We start from the raw sequence: 12,368 nt of genomic DNA on the forward strand, positions 1-12,368 counted from the left end.
AATATTATGAGCTTTATCACGTTTCAGTGAAAAATATTTGCAGAGTTCCCAGCCATTGTTTAAAAAGAGGATTGTTAATAGAAATGGAAAGGCCCTGGGATATATTTTTTGTTTACATGCACAGAACTCTTGCAAACCCATTGACGCACAAGGTCTATGTGGGCATGTGCTAATGGGAAGTGGTCAGCATAGACATGGACATGGTCAACAATGACAAAACACCTGCTTTGTATTATGTTCACTTCTTCATTTTGCCTTTACGTGCATGATGCAGTATGGGAGTCACATCAGCATTTGCCATGACTAAATTTAGACACCTGTTTAACACTGACCAAAAGTATGTGCCCCCCCCCCCCCTTTAATTACTGCTGTTAAGTTAAAGTGTTTTAGTTGCACCTATTGCTAATAAGTGTATAAAAGCAAGGTACATGCTTAATAGTTTGGGAAAGGCTCTTTCCTGTCTCAGAATGAGTGTGCCCCTGTATACAGCCATGTCCATGTAGGCATATTTTGACAAGGCATGTGTGGCAGGCGACTGGAGTTCCTCTATACCAAACCTGTCATGCAACATCAGAACTCAATACATGCTCATTTGACAAAGGGGTGCAAATTCCTAGACACCCAAATCTGTTATTGCCTCGAGGGATTGCTTGTATTAATGCTTTATAATAATACCCATTGTTTTGGAATATGGGGTCTAATAAGTTTATCCAAAACGACTTACAGTATACAGTTTTTAAGCAATTGAGGGTTGTGGGTCTTGCTCAAGTGCCCAACCGTGGCAACCCGGCAGTGGCCCAACCTTATGATTACTAGTCCAGTACCTTAACCGCTAGGCTACAACTGCCCCCAAATTGTCAAATACAGTTTATGAATGTTTTGTGTTTATTTACTTCATACATTTTGGTAATTGTTCCTTCTTTTTTCCTCAAATCAACAGTCGGCTTCATCCCACACCTACACAGTCATACATAGTGACATTTGGTGCTCAAGCCTTATTAGTGAACCATGTAAATTGGATTTATGGTCCGTTAACCATCTAAATCAACTTGGATTAGGGTTCTAGGGTTTGCCTAGTCAGAAGATATCCATGTTTGTGCATTTGTACTGGAAAATTAGCAATGCATTGCCATCAGTGTAACCAGTTGCATGGCAGGCTTATCAGCCTGGAATGATGTGAAGATTTAATTTTTTCTGAATTTATCGGCGTAGAGGGCAGTTGTAACCTAGTGGTTAAGGTACTAAACTAGTAATTCGAAAGGTCACTGGTTCAAGCCCCACCACTGCCAGGTTGCCAATGTTGGCCTCTTGAGCAAGGCCCTTAGCCATCAATTGCTTAGACAGTATACTGTCACGGTTCTGTAAGTTGCTTTGGATAAAAAGCGTCTGCTAAATGCCTGAAATGTAGATTTAGTATTTGGAAGTTCTATAGCATTAAAAATAAAACAGGTCCGTTCTCATGATGTAACTCATGATCAATTCTTTTACTCTTCCAGGAAGCGTCCCATGTCTCCTCCACCCAGATCCTTCGGGAAAAGTGGCGCAGCGTCAGCCGGTAAAGCTCCTCCATCAGGCTCGAGGCCGGGTCCAGCCTCAGGCAAGCCCAGCAACACACTGTCCCGGCGCGAGGAGCTGCTGAAGCAGCTGAAGGCCGTGGAGGACGCAATCGCACGCAAGAGGGCGAAGATCCCCGGTAAATGAGAAAATGGGCCAGACTTGTTACATGTGGCTGATGGTCCCACCGGCCTCACAGGACACTGGCGTGGATTCTTTGTCTTTATGGTCACAGGTTGCTGAGTGTCCTGAGACGTAAAGGAACATTTCTGCCATTTCCCCTCAGAAAAGGTTGTCTGCATTTTACCTTAATGTGATTTGGTAGCAGGGTGACAGTTCATCCTTCATTTTTGGCAGTATGGAAGCTTACTGTAGTGTCTCGAGACTGAAAATGTACTGTTAATTTGTTTTTCCAGTGTTCCCTCCCCTTGCTCTCACCCCTGGCTTGTTTATACTCTATAGCTCGTCTCCTCATGGTCAAAATCAAAGTTTCCTCTAGATTTTGACCCTGACTGACAACCGCCCCTGCTGTCTAGCTTTTGTCTGTTTGTTTAATCTTGCAGGACCTCAGTTTTCCTGTGGGGCCCATCCAATTTAGTTTTCAGTGTTTAGCATTTCCTGACTCTGTTCTGTACAAATATTGTAAACCAGATTTCAAACCAACTCTCAAAAATGTATGAAACTAGAGAATAAAGGACAGTGATGTGCTGTATTGCTTTTATAACATCTGCATTCTGTTTTGTTTGTCCACTAGCTCTACACGTACAATTGTATTTTATTTTGTTGCCTATTTTTTAGATGAATGTGAGAGGCTGTGATTGGGACATTCTGAGATGAGGAAGAATGTGTCTTGCTTTTTTGTGACAGAGAAAGCTTCTAAATAAACTATTTTGATAAAAGATTCAAGAAAATGTTGTTTGTCATTTCGTAGCAAGTACTTTGCAAATAAAATGAAAATATAACAAGAAATGTAGTTATGAAAAGTGATTGTTCTGTTTTTAAAATTTGTGCATATAAGCCAGATAATCTGGGGCAGGAGCTGGAAGCTGATTGGTCCAGTTCTCCAAGGTGAAAGTGATTGTAATCTTGCTACCCCAATCACAGCCAATTTTGACAGTCTGTGTGCTCATGTGTAAGGATGGGGACAGGTGATACCCAGTGACCCTGCATGAGCAGCTCTTAAAGACATGGGGAAAAGCACACATCGGCATCCCAGACTAGTATACCAGGTGAGATCATAGTGGGAAATCTACCCTGGGAGTTCAGGAACTGAATCAGATGTAAAAAACGAAAATGGTTTCGTTTTTAAAAGCCAATGGTGCACGTGTATTCCAATAATTTGGCTGGAACATGTCTCAAAACCAAAGGTTATACAAAACCAAAGTATACAGAACTATTCCCCCTCACTCATCCTTTATTATGCTTAGGATCAGTGTAGGTAAGAAGCCTGTTCAGGAAATTTGGTTGTCAAGGTGAGAACACATCCTGGACAGGTGCCTGTCCAACACAGGACGTTATACTTATTTACGTGGAACCAACATTACCAACTGCTGCAATTATGTGCTGCCTATATCAATGTACAGGGTTAACTGATTTCCTAATAATAAACATGTTTTCTGTATAATGTCATAAAATTATGGTCTACAAACACAATATTTCCAGGCACTCTTAGGAACTGACTTTTTTTAACCTTGACCGTCTAACAATAACAGCATTTTGAGCATAAGATGTTGTAGCTAGATACTGTGGTGGAAAAACCTCTTAATAAAATACCTCAGAGACTGGATTGTGAGTAGAAAAGTGAGTAGTCTGCAGAGAAGGATCACAGACAGAGTCTTCTATATCTTTTTGGTGACTTTGTAGGACAGTGGAAGATTTCACAGTTAACATAGGAACTGGGTTTTGGATGTCGTACAATGCAACTGACGCTTCTTATCATGTACACATCCAGTAACATTCTATTGTAGCAGTATTCTTTAAATATGACTACTGGCAAACATGCCCTAAGCATGTCTACATTTTCTAAGTAGTAATCATGTATTAATACTTCTTGTGTAAATTAAAATTTTTCTCTCACATTCCTCCCTTTTTGTAATTTTATGACAGTACATTTGGTTACTGGGTTTGCATGCTGTATATTGTGTAACGAAACAGTATAAAAGTTTTTTGTTCTATTTATATTATGTTTTATATATTTCTGTTTCCCCCCAATTTTCCCCAAATCTAGTTGTATCAAATTACTGATTTATTTATTAATTAATTTCTGTTAACTGCTATATTCTGATCTGATCACACTGAAACGTTTACAGATTGGCCTACACATCTAGATGCCGTTAAAGTAGCCAGTTTTTTTATTTTATTTATACATTCCATGTATATTGTATAGCTGTGGGGAATATTTTTTCTTTCTTTTTTTGTGTTTATTTCTTGCAAATTAAAATTTTTTGGATGAATGTCAAATAGATGTTAATACACAAGCTTTGTATTTTGTGTGTAATTTTGTCATTTCTTTTTACATTTCTTCACTCATTCATTCGTTCATTCCTTTTTTTTTTTTAACTAATTTAAAAATGTTAGTTCCAGTTTGTCAGTCCATCACTGGGCAATACACACTTAACCATTCAAAGCCAAAACAGCAAATCCACCTGTTGCACATTTTTCATTGGGTCAAAGGAAACTGGAGTAGACTATTTGAGGAAACCTGGAAGCAAGAACCGAACCCAGGTCCTCAGGACCCTGGTGATGTGATCCAATTCTACGAAAGCCTAAATGTCTTCCACATTACAGCTTTAACAGATGTAAAATGTGTAGAAATAGTGTATGGGATTTAATGGGAGTGGAGTAGAGTAGAATAGAATAGAATAGAATAGAATAGAATAGACATTGTAAGGCACCCCTGGAGCAGAGAGGATTAAGGGCCTTGCTCAAGGGCCCAACAGTGGCTGCATAGCAGCGCTGGGATTCAAACTCTCAACTTTTCAGTGGATAGCTCAAAGCCCTACGCACTAGGCTACCACTGTCCCTATAATGACATTTATATTAAATATATAAATCTGTCTGATTGTGATCACCACCAACTCCAGTCCAGATCTGAGAGCTGCTCTGATTTTACACAACAGATCTTCTCTAAAGTATGGGAACTTATTACACAGGTCTGTTCAATTTTAAAGAGCAGAGTGTTTAAGTAGCACATAAAATTGACCCTGTATTAGATAAATGAAGATTTTTTTATATTATTATATGTTTGTTAAATGCCTATTTTAATATAAATGTCAAACATGGTGTAAGCAAAAAGTAAACAAAGGCAATAAAAGGTTATTAGTTAGTTTAATTAGTTCAGTAAGTGAAGCTTACTACACATGCATACCTGTAATTCTAACATTACCACAGTGGAAAGGAAGCTATTTGTTACATCACTTCTTTTTATAGCTGTTTTTTTTTCCTTTTTTTGATTGGGGGGGGAGGCTGCAAGGAAGTAAAACTTCATTTGTATTTCCTCATTCATCGGATTTTCCCAGTGCGTTTGTAAGCAGATATAAGTGCTCAGGTGTGCATCAGTCACCAGTAAGCCTGGCTGTGGACGAACAGAACAAACTGATGATGAATGTAAGTACAATGTGGTCATGTTTAAATCTACTGCAACACTAATGAACACTTTCAGATCCTCTCATCTGTTACTGCATGTTTCATTCATTCATTCATTCATTCATTTATTTCACTTATTCATGAATGTGCTTCTTTTTCAGCATACTCTGAGATTTGGGATTTTGGTGCTTTTCCTCTCCAGTGCTTTTGCGAGGCAGAAACACAGAGGCTGCATCTCTGATGATGAACCATCAGCTCATCTAAGCAAAGCTCTGAGCAGATCACTCAGACACCCTGAGCACCACCAACTCCAGACCAGATCTGTTCATCATGAGACCTGCTCTGATTTTACACAACGGATCTACTCTAAAGAATTCTCAAAAAGATCACTTTCACCCTGGAGTTTAAGGTTAGTCCCGAGCTTTAACCTGCACTCAGGATTTCATCTGATGCTGCTGCTGACAGATTATTGATTTTTATTATTGGCTTTTAAAATATTGAATTATTTGTTGATGCATTGCAACACAGACCTAGAAATATTTCTAGAAATAGAAATGATGCCATTATTTACAGTGTTTGTCTATATTTAGTGAATGGACAGGGTCGCGGCGGGCCCTGTGTCACCCATAAACACTACGAACCACAAACTGAGATCATTCGCACCTAGGGCCAATTTAAGCTAGTTTATCCAGGCCAGACTGCTGAAGTACTTAAAGTTGACCCATTCAAGTGTTTACCTTTGTGTTTGCGTGGGTTTCCTCCAGGTTCTTCGGTTTTCTCCCACGTCCCGATACATGCCAGTGGGTGAATTGGCTATTTTACTACTTTACAATATATAAATCAATTACTAAACCAAAAACGTTACAAAACATATGCAAAATACTATTATATAAATAAGCATAAATAAAATTTGTAATAGATTTTCTGCTAAATATTTAATTTAATTTAAAGAAATAAAGCGATAAAAGGTGGAAAGTTGAGTTTTAGCGCCTCTTAGTGGACAACAGTGTAATTTATATTTTACTCTATGCAGTGCATCTACTGGATGTACTGTATCTAATATACTGTAGTAAAAAGTGATAATAATTCTTAAACGAAACTGTGTTTACACTGGTTTTGGAGACAACGTAAGAAAAATAAAGATAATAATATAAAAGAATTTTATTTAAATCACTGACAGTTGTTCCAATTTAAGACATTTTGCAATATACAGTATTAACACAGGTATCATATTAAAATATATTGCTCTTAATGTGGCACTAAAATGTTTAAAAATAAGAAAATAAATTTAAATTGTTTAACACAGTAAATGACTCATGCTTTATTATTTTTATAAATATATGGTTACCACAGTATAGCCTTACAGCATAGATTAATGTGTGTTAGCCTTCATTAAGAGTTCAGACATTGTAAACTGCACCTACAATCCTAAATCCACCCACAAGTCAGCTATTAAAGGGTATTTGAGATTTAAAATTAAGTGATTCTGTGTGCAGATACTAATATCAGATTTTCTATTTGTAGTCTGTGAATTATTTAAAACAGTCCTTTAAACATGTCACTAGTTGAAATGGCTATTCTACAAGGCCTTTATATGCTAGTAAGGGATTGATGCCCTACAATGGACTGGGACTATTTTAAAGTTATACATTTTAATGCAAATTGCAATTGTAAGCCTTATTTTTTAAAGGGATTCACAAATGGGTAAGGTTCTTTATTTCTTGTGGGATTTTTTGTGTCAAGAACACTGGCTGTTAATGCCAAATCTTTAAATCTTGTGTTTGTGGTAAGACGATGAATCAAACTTTTAAACATGCTTTTCTTTTTTCTTTTTTTTTAGACGTAAGACTGATTTCAGCCTTATTCCTTCAACATATGAAGAGGCTGAGTGTCTGTGCAGAGGCTGCGTCATTAATGGCACGGAGAACACGGATTACAACTCTGTACCAGTCATGCAAACCTTCATGTTTCTGAAGAAAGAAGTCTGTCCCACAGACTCCACAAAGTACTCTTTAAAAGTGGTGTATAAAACACTTCCAGTTGCCTGCACCTGTGTGGTGCCCACACAATGACCTCTTGTAGAGGTATTATCACTTAACCAGAAAAAAACTGTAGAGATGTGTCTCATCTGTGGTTGTGTTTGTTTTAAAATGCAAATGCTATTAGCTGTTGTTGTTGTAAAAGGCACTGTGTGCCCTTGCTTATATATTGTTTTATAAGCATGTTTTATGAATTTACTATGCAAACATACTGTAACTGGTTTTCCAACAAGATACATTTTTATGTACACTACTGTATGTTTTATTTATGTAATAATTTATTCACTATTTATTTAAATTATTTGTTTAAGTTGTTGTTTATTTAACATATTATTTGTTAAAAAGCTGCAATGTGTAACTTTTAACCTCAACTTGACCCAGTGTGGTCCAGAGCGGTAGAGAGAACAGAGTGGCGACACTCCCATAGGGAACCGTTGGAAAGGGGGCGGGACATATTTTCTGTGCAGCTTCCGGGTTGTGGAGCTCTGTATAGTTCCAAACATCCCATAGAGCCCCATTCATTTTCACTACTTATCAAGCATTTTCAGCTGTTTGTTGCTTTGTTTTAAAAAAATAATGAATTTGATGTCATTAATATACTTAATACTGTTATTGTTTAGCATTTGCTCAGCACTAAATGTTACATGTTTATCTTAATTAATAGGTGTAACTGAATTTAGCTTAGTCAGCTAAGCTAAATTATTGACACTAGAGTCTTTTCACCTAAAATTGATTAATTAAAAGTTGATTAATCAAGAGTCTTGTTACAGAAATGATAATAAAACATCAGAGCCATAATAAATCATGCTACTTTTACTTTCATTCTTAAGTACATTTGAAGGTAAATTTAGTTTAGTACTTTAGTGGAGGTAAAGAGTATTTTACTTTTACTACTACTTTTACTGGAGTAATATTTCACCTTGGATATCTCTACTTCAACTCAGCTACATGGTTTGTGTATCTTGTCCACCACTTACATTAGACAAAATGAACTAGTGCATATTAATTATGAATTAATTCATGTATTACATGTAGGAATAAATTATTACTTACTCATGAAATAAGACATGAATTAATGCTATTTCATGTACCTGCACTATAATGTTAAAGGTATTGGTACGGTAGTGTGTTTATGAATCTGTTCATTCAGTGCAGGTAAACCTTATGAATCCAGCCACATGGCTTAGTGTTTAACCAAAATGATTATTATTATGAATCCTCGGGAAAGTGAAGGGAGATTAGTTTATGTAAAAAACTAAACATAAAAAACTCTTTAATCTCTGTACTGTATATCGTCTCTACTACTTAATGATATCACATTATGTAATGTATGCTAATATAATGTACTGTGTGTTAACAAGAACGACCTATTAAGTCATTATAAACATCAATCTTCCACTTCATATACCAAATTGATATTAAAGCAGATGCAGTAAATGTAAAGGCAGGTGAAAATACCCAGAAATTGTACAAATGTTTATTATTTAATGTTTAATATTTCATTTACTGCTGCCTGTCCCATATGAGAACATGACAGCGCCGGGTTTGTTTGGAACTATTGGAGGGTTACATGAACCACGTGACCGCGTGGCGGCGAGATCAAGGAGTGTCGCAACTCTCTCTATCTACGGCTCTGGTGTGGTCTAGCTCTGAAAGGCTAACCATTTTTAGTTAGAATTGTTGTGTAAAATTGAATGGTGTTTTTGGAATCGCACATCATAGCTCATCATGACATCAACACATTGAAACTGAATAATGGCCAATGACTTGCTCCACACAACTGATGTTGCACTTGTGGGTTCCTTGAAAGAACCTGTTTTTACCAGGGATCCAAACTGTTAAATGTCTAAAAGTTACCTTCTGCAGCTTTAATGACAAGCTATAATTGCATTATGTAACATAATGTATGTTATGAACATAGAAGCTGTTTTCCATGGGTGCAATAATAATGTAAAGTCTTAAATGTAATGACAAGGCCATTCCTGTTATTTCACATTATGCAGTAGTCTATTTTTTAAACCAATAAAGTAAATGTTCACACACTGGTGTCTTTGTTTTGTTCTGACTGATGCATCAAAATATGTGTAATATTAAATAGATTGTTGAAGGTTTAGAAGTTGGAAACATCTGAGAGCAACACAAAGTGTTTAGCCACTACAAGCTGGAGTTGAACCACTGAGTTCTGAAGTGTGTCTAGTGCATAAATATAATCTGTCCAACAAGCAATTTCCAAATGAGGTGAGGAAGCAGGGGGAAGGCTATTATACTGTGTTTTATATAGTACTGGTATATTTAATCATTGAATTTCTACAACAACATCAAAATAATAGATCAAGATATCCTGTTAACTGGACAACTGCCTGCTGACCATTATATTTCAGATTCATGGGCAATTATATGAAGAATTAATCATAATATAGTATTAATTTTAATCATAATACAGTAAATGCCATGCTTGCATGTGAAGGTAGATATGCTCCAGGTTGTGGAATATAATAAAGCAATGATGGCAGACCAGAATAGCAAAATTTGATAAAAAGGTGAATTAATAAATAAATAAAAAGACAATATATATACGTATATATATACAGTACAGGCCAAAAGTTTGGACACACCTTCTCTTCAATGTTTTTTCTTGATTATTTTTATTTTCTACATTGTAGATTAATACTGAAGACATCCAAACTATGAAGAATTATGTAGTGAACCAAAAAGTGTTAAACAAACCAGAATATGTTTTATATTTTACCAACTCTACCTCTGCACAACCCAACTGATGGTCTCAAACACATTAAAAAAGCAACAAATTCCAAAAATTCACTCTAGACAAGGCGCAAACATTCATTGAAAACCATTTCAGGTGGAAACCTAATAAAGCTGGTTGAGAAAATTTCAAAGAGTGTGCAAATCTGTCATTAAAGCAAAATATGGCTACTTTGAAGAATCTAAAATATAAAACATATTCTGGTTTGTTTAACACTTCTTTGTTTACTACATAATTCCATATGTGTTCCTTCATAGTTTGGATGTCTTTAGTATTAATCTACAATGTAGAAAATTTAAAAAAATTAAGAAAAACCACAGGAATGAGAAGGTGTGTCCAAACTTTTGGCCTGTACTGTATATATACGTATATATATACAGTGCCTTGCAAAAGTATTCAGCCCCCTTGAACTTTTCAACCTTTTGCCACATTTCAGGCTTCAAACATAACGATATGAAATTGTAATTTTTTGTGAAGAATCAACAAGTGGGACACAATCGTGAAGTGGAACGAAATTTATTGGATATTTCAAACTTTTTTTAGAAATAAAAAACTAAAAAGTGGGGCGTGCAATATTATTCAGCCCCTTTACTTTCAGTGCAGCAAACTCACTCCAGAAGTTCAGTGAGGATCTCTGAATGATCCAATGTTGACCTAAATGACTGATGGTGATAAATAGAATCCACCTGTGTGTAATCAAGTCTCCGTATAAATGCACCTGCTCTGTGACAGTCTCAGAGTTCTGTTTAAAGCGCAGAGAGCATCATGAAGACCAAGGAACACACCAGGCAGGTCCGAGATACTGTTGTGGAGAAGTTTAAAGCCGGATTTGGATACAAAAAGATTTCCCAAGCTTCAAACATCTCAAGGAGCACTGTGCAAGCGATCATATTGAAATGGAAGGAGTATCAGACCACTGCAAATCTACCAAGACCCGGCCGTCCCTCTAAACTTTCAGCTCAAACAAGGAGAAGACTGATCAGAGATGCAGCCAAGAGGCCCATGATCACTCTGAATGAACTGCAGAGATCTACAGCTGAGGTGGGAGACTCTGTCCATAGGACACAATCAGTCGTACACTGCACAAATCTGGCCTTTATGGAAGAGTGGCAAGAAGAAAGCCATTTCTCAAAGATATCTATAAAAAGTCACCTGGGAGACACACCAAACATGTGGAAGAAGGTGCTCTGGTCAGATGAAACCAAAATCGAACTTTTTGGCCACAATGCAAAACGTTATGTTTGGCGTAAAAGCAACACAGCTCATCACCCTGAACACACCATCCCCACTGTCAAACATGGTGGTGGCAGCATCATGGTTTGGGCCTGCTTTTCTTCAGCAGGGACAGGGAAGATGGTTAAAATTGATGGGAAGATGGATGGAGCCAAATACAGGACCATTCTGGAAGAAAACCTGTTGCAGTCTGCAAAAGACCTGAGACTGGGACGGAGATTTATCTTCCAACAAGACAATGATCCAAAACATAAAGCAAAATCTACAATGGAATGGTTCACAAATAAACGTATCCAGGTGTTAGAATGGCCAAGTCAAAGTCCAGACCTGAATCCCATCGAGAATCTGTGGAAAGAGCTGAAAACTGCTGTTCACAAACGCTCTCCATCCAACCTCACTGAGCTCGAGCTGTTTTGCAAGGAAGAATGGGCAAACATTTCTGTCTCTCGATGTGCAAAACTGATAGAGACATACCCCAAGCGACTTGCAGCTGTAATCGCAGCAAAAGGTGGCGCTACAAAGTATTAACGCAAGGGGGCTGAATAATATTGCACGCCCCACTTTTCAGTTTTTTATTTCTAAAAAAAGTTTAAAATATCCAATAAATTTCGTTCCACTTCACGATTGTGTCCCACTTGTTGTTGATTCTTCACAAAAAATTACAATTTCATATCGTTATGTTTGAAGCCTGAAATGTGGCAAAAGGTTGAAAAGTTCAAGGGGGCTGAATACTTTTGCAAGGCACTGTATATATATATATATATATACAGTGTATCACAAAAGTGAGTACACCCCTCACATTTCTGCAAATATTTTATTATATCTTTTCATGGGACAACACTATAGAAATAAAACTTGGATATAACTTAGAGTAGTCAGTGTACAGCTTGTATAACAGTGTAGATTTACTGTCTTCTGAAAATAACTCAACACACAGCCATTAATGTCTAAATAGCTGGCAACATAAGTGAGTACACCCCACAGTGAACATGTCCAAATTGTGCCCAAAGTGTCAATATTTTGTGTGACCACCATTATTATCCAGCACTGCCTTAACCCTCCTGGGCATGGAATTCAGCAGAGCTGCACAGGTTGCTACTGGAATCCTCTTCCACTCCTCCATGATGACATCACGGAGCTGGTGGATGTTAGACACCTTGAACTCCTCCACCATCCACTTGAGGATGTGCCAC

General features: G+C 37.1%; 1 protein-coding gene across 3 annotated transcripts in view; it reads left to right on the plus strand.

The window, feature by feature from the left end:
- Positions 1-2,455, plus strand: part of zc3h18 (zinc finger CCCH-type containing 18) — a 49,115-nt gene extending 46,660 nt beyond the window's left edge. For all 3 annotated transcript variants that reach the window (XM_063004179.1, XM_063004177.1, XM_063004178.1), the window contains exon 19: positions 1,497-2,455. In XM_063004179.1, the coding sequence (XP_062860249.1) occupies positions 1,497-1,701 (205 nt within the window). In that variant the 3' untranslated portion in view covers positions 1,702-2,455. The remainder of the gene's footprint in view (positions 1-1,496) is intronic.
- The last annotated feature ends 9,913 nt before the right edge of the window (positions 2,456-12,368 follow it).

The sequence above is a fragment of the Trichomycterus rosablanca genome, chromosome 11, assembly GCF_030014385.1.
Source record: "Trichomycterus rosablanca isolate fTriRos1 chromosome 11, fTriRos1.hap1, whole genome shotgun sequence".
Classification (NCBI taxonomy): domain Eukaryota; kingdom Metazoa; phylum Chordata; class Actinopteri; order Siluriformes; family Trichomycteridae; genus Trichomycterus; species Trichomycterus rosablanca.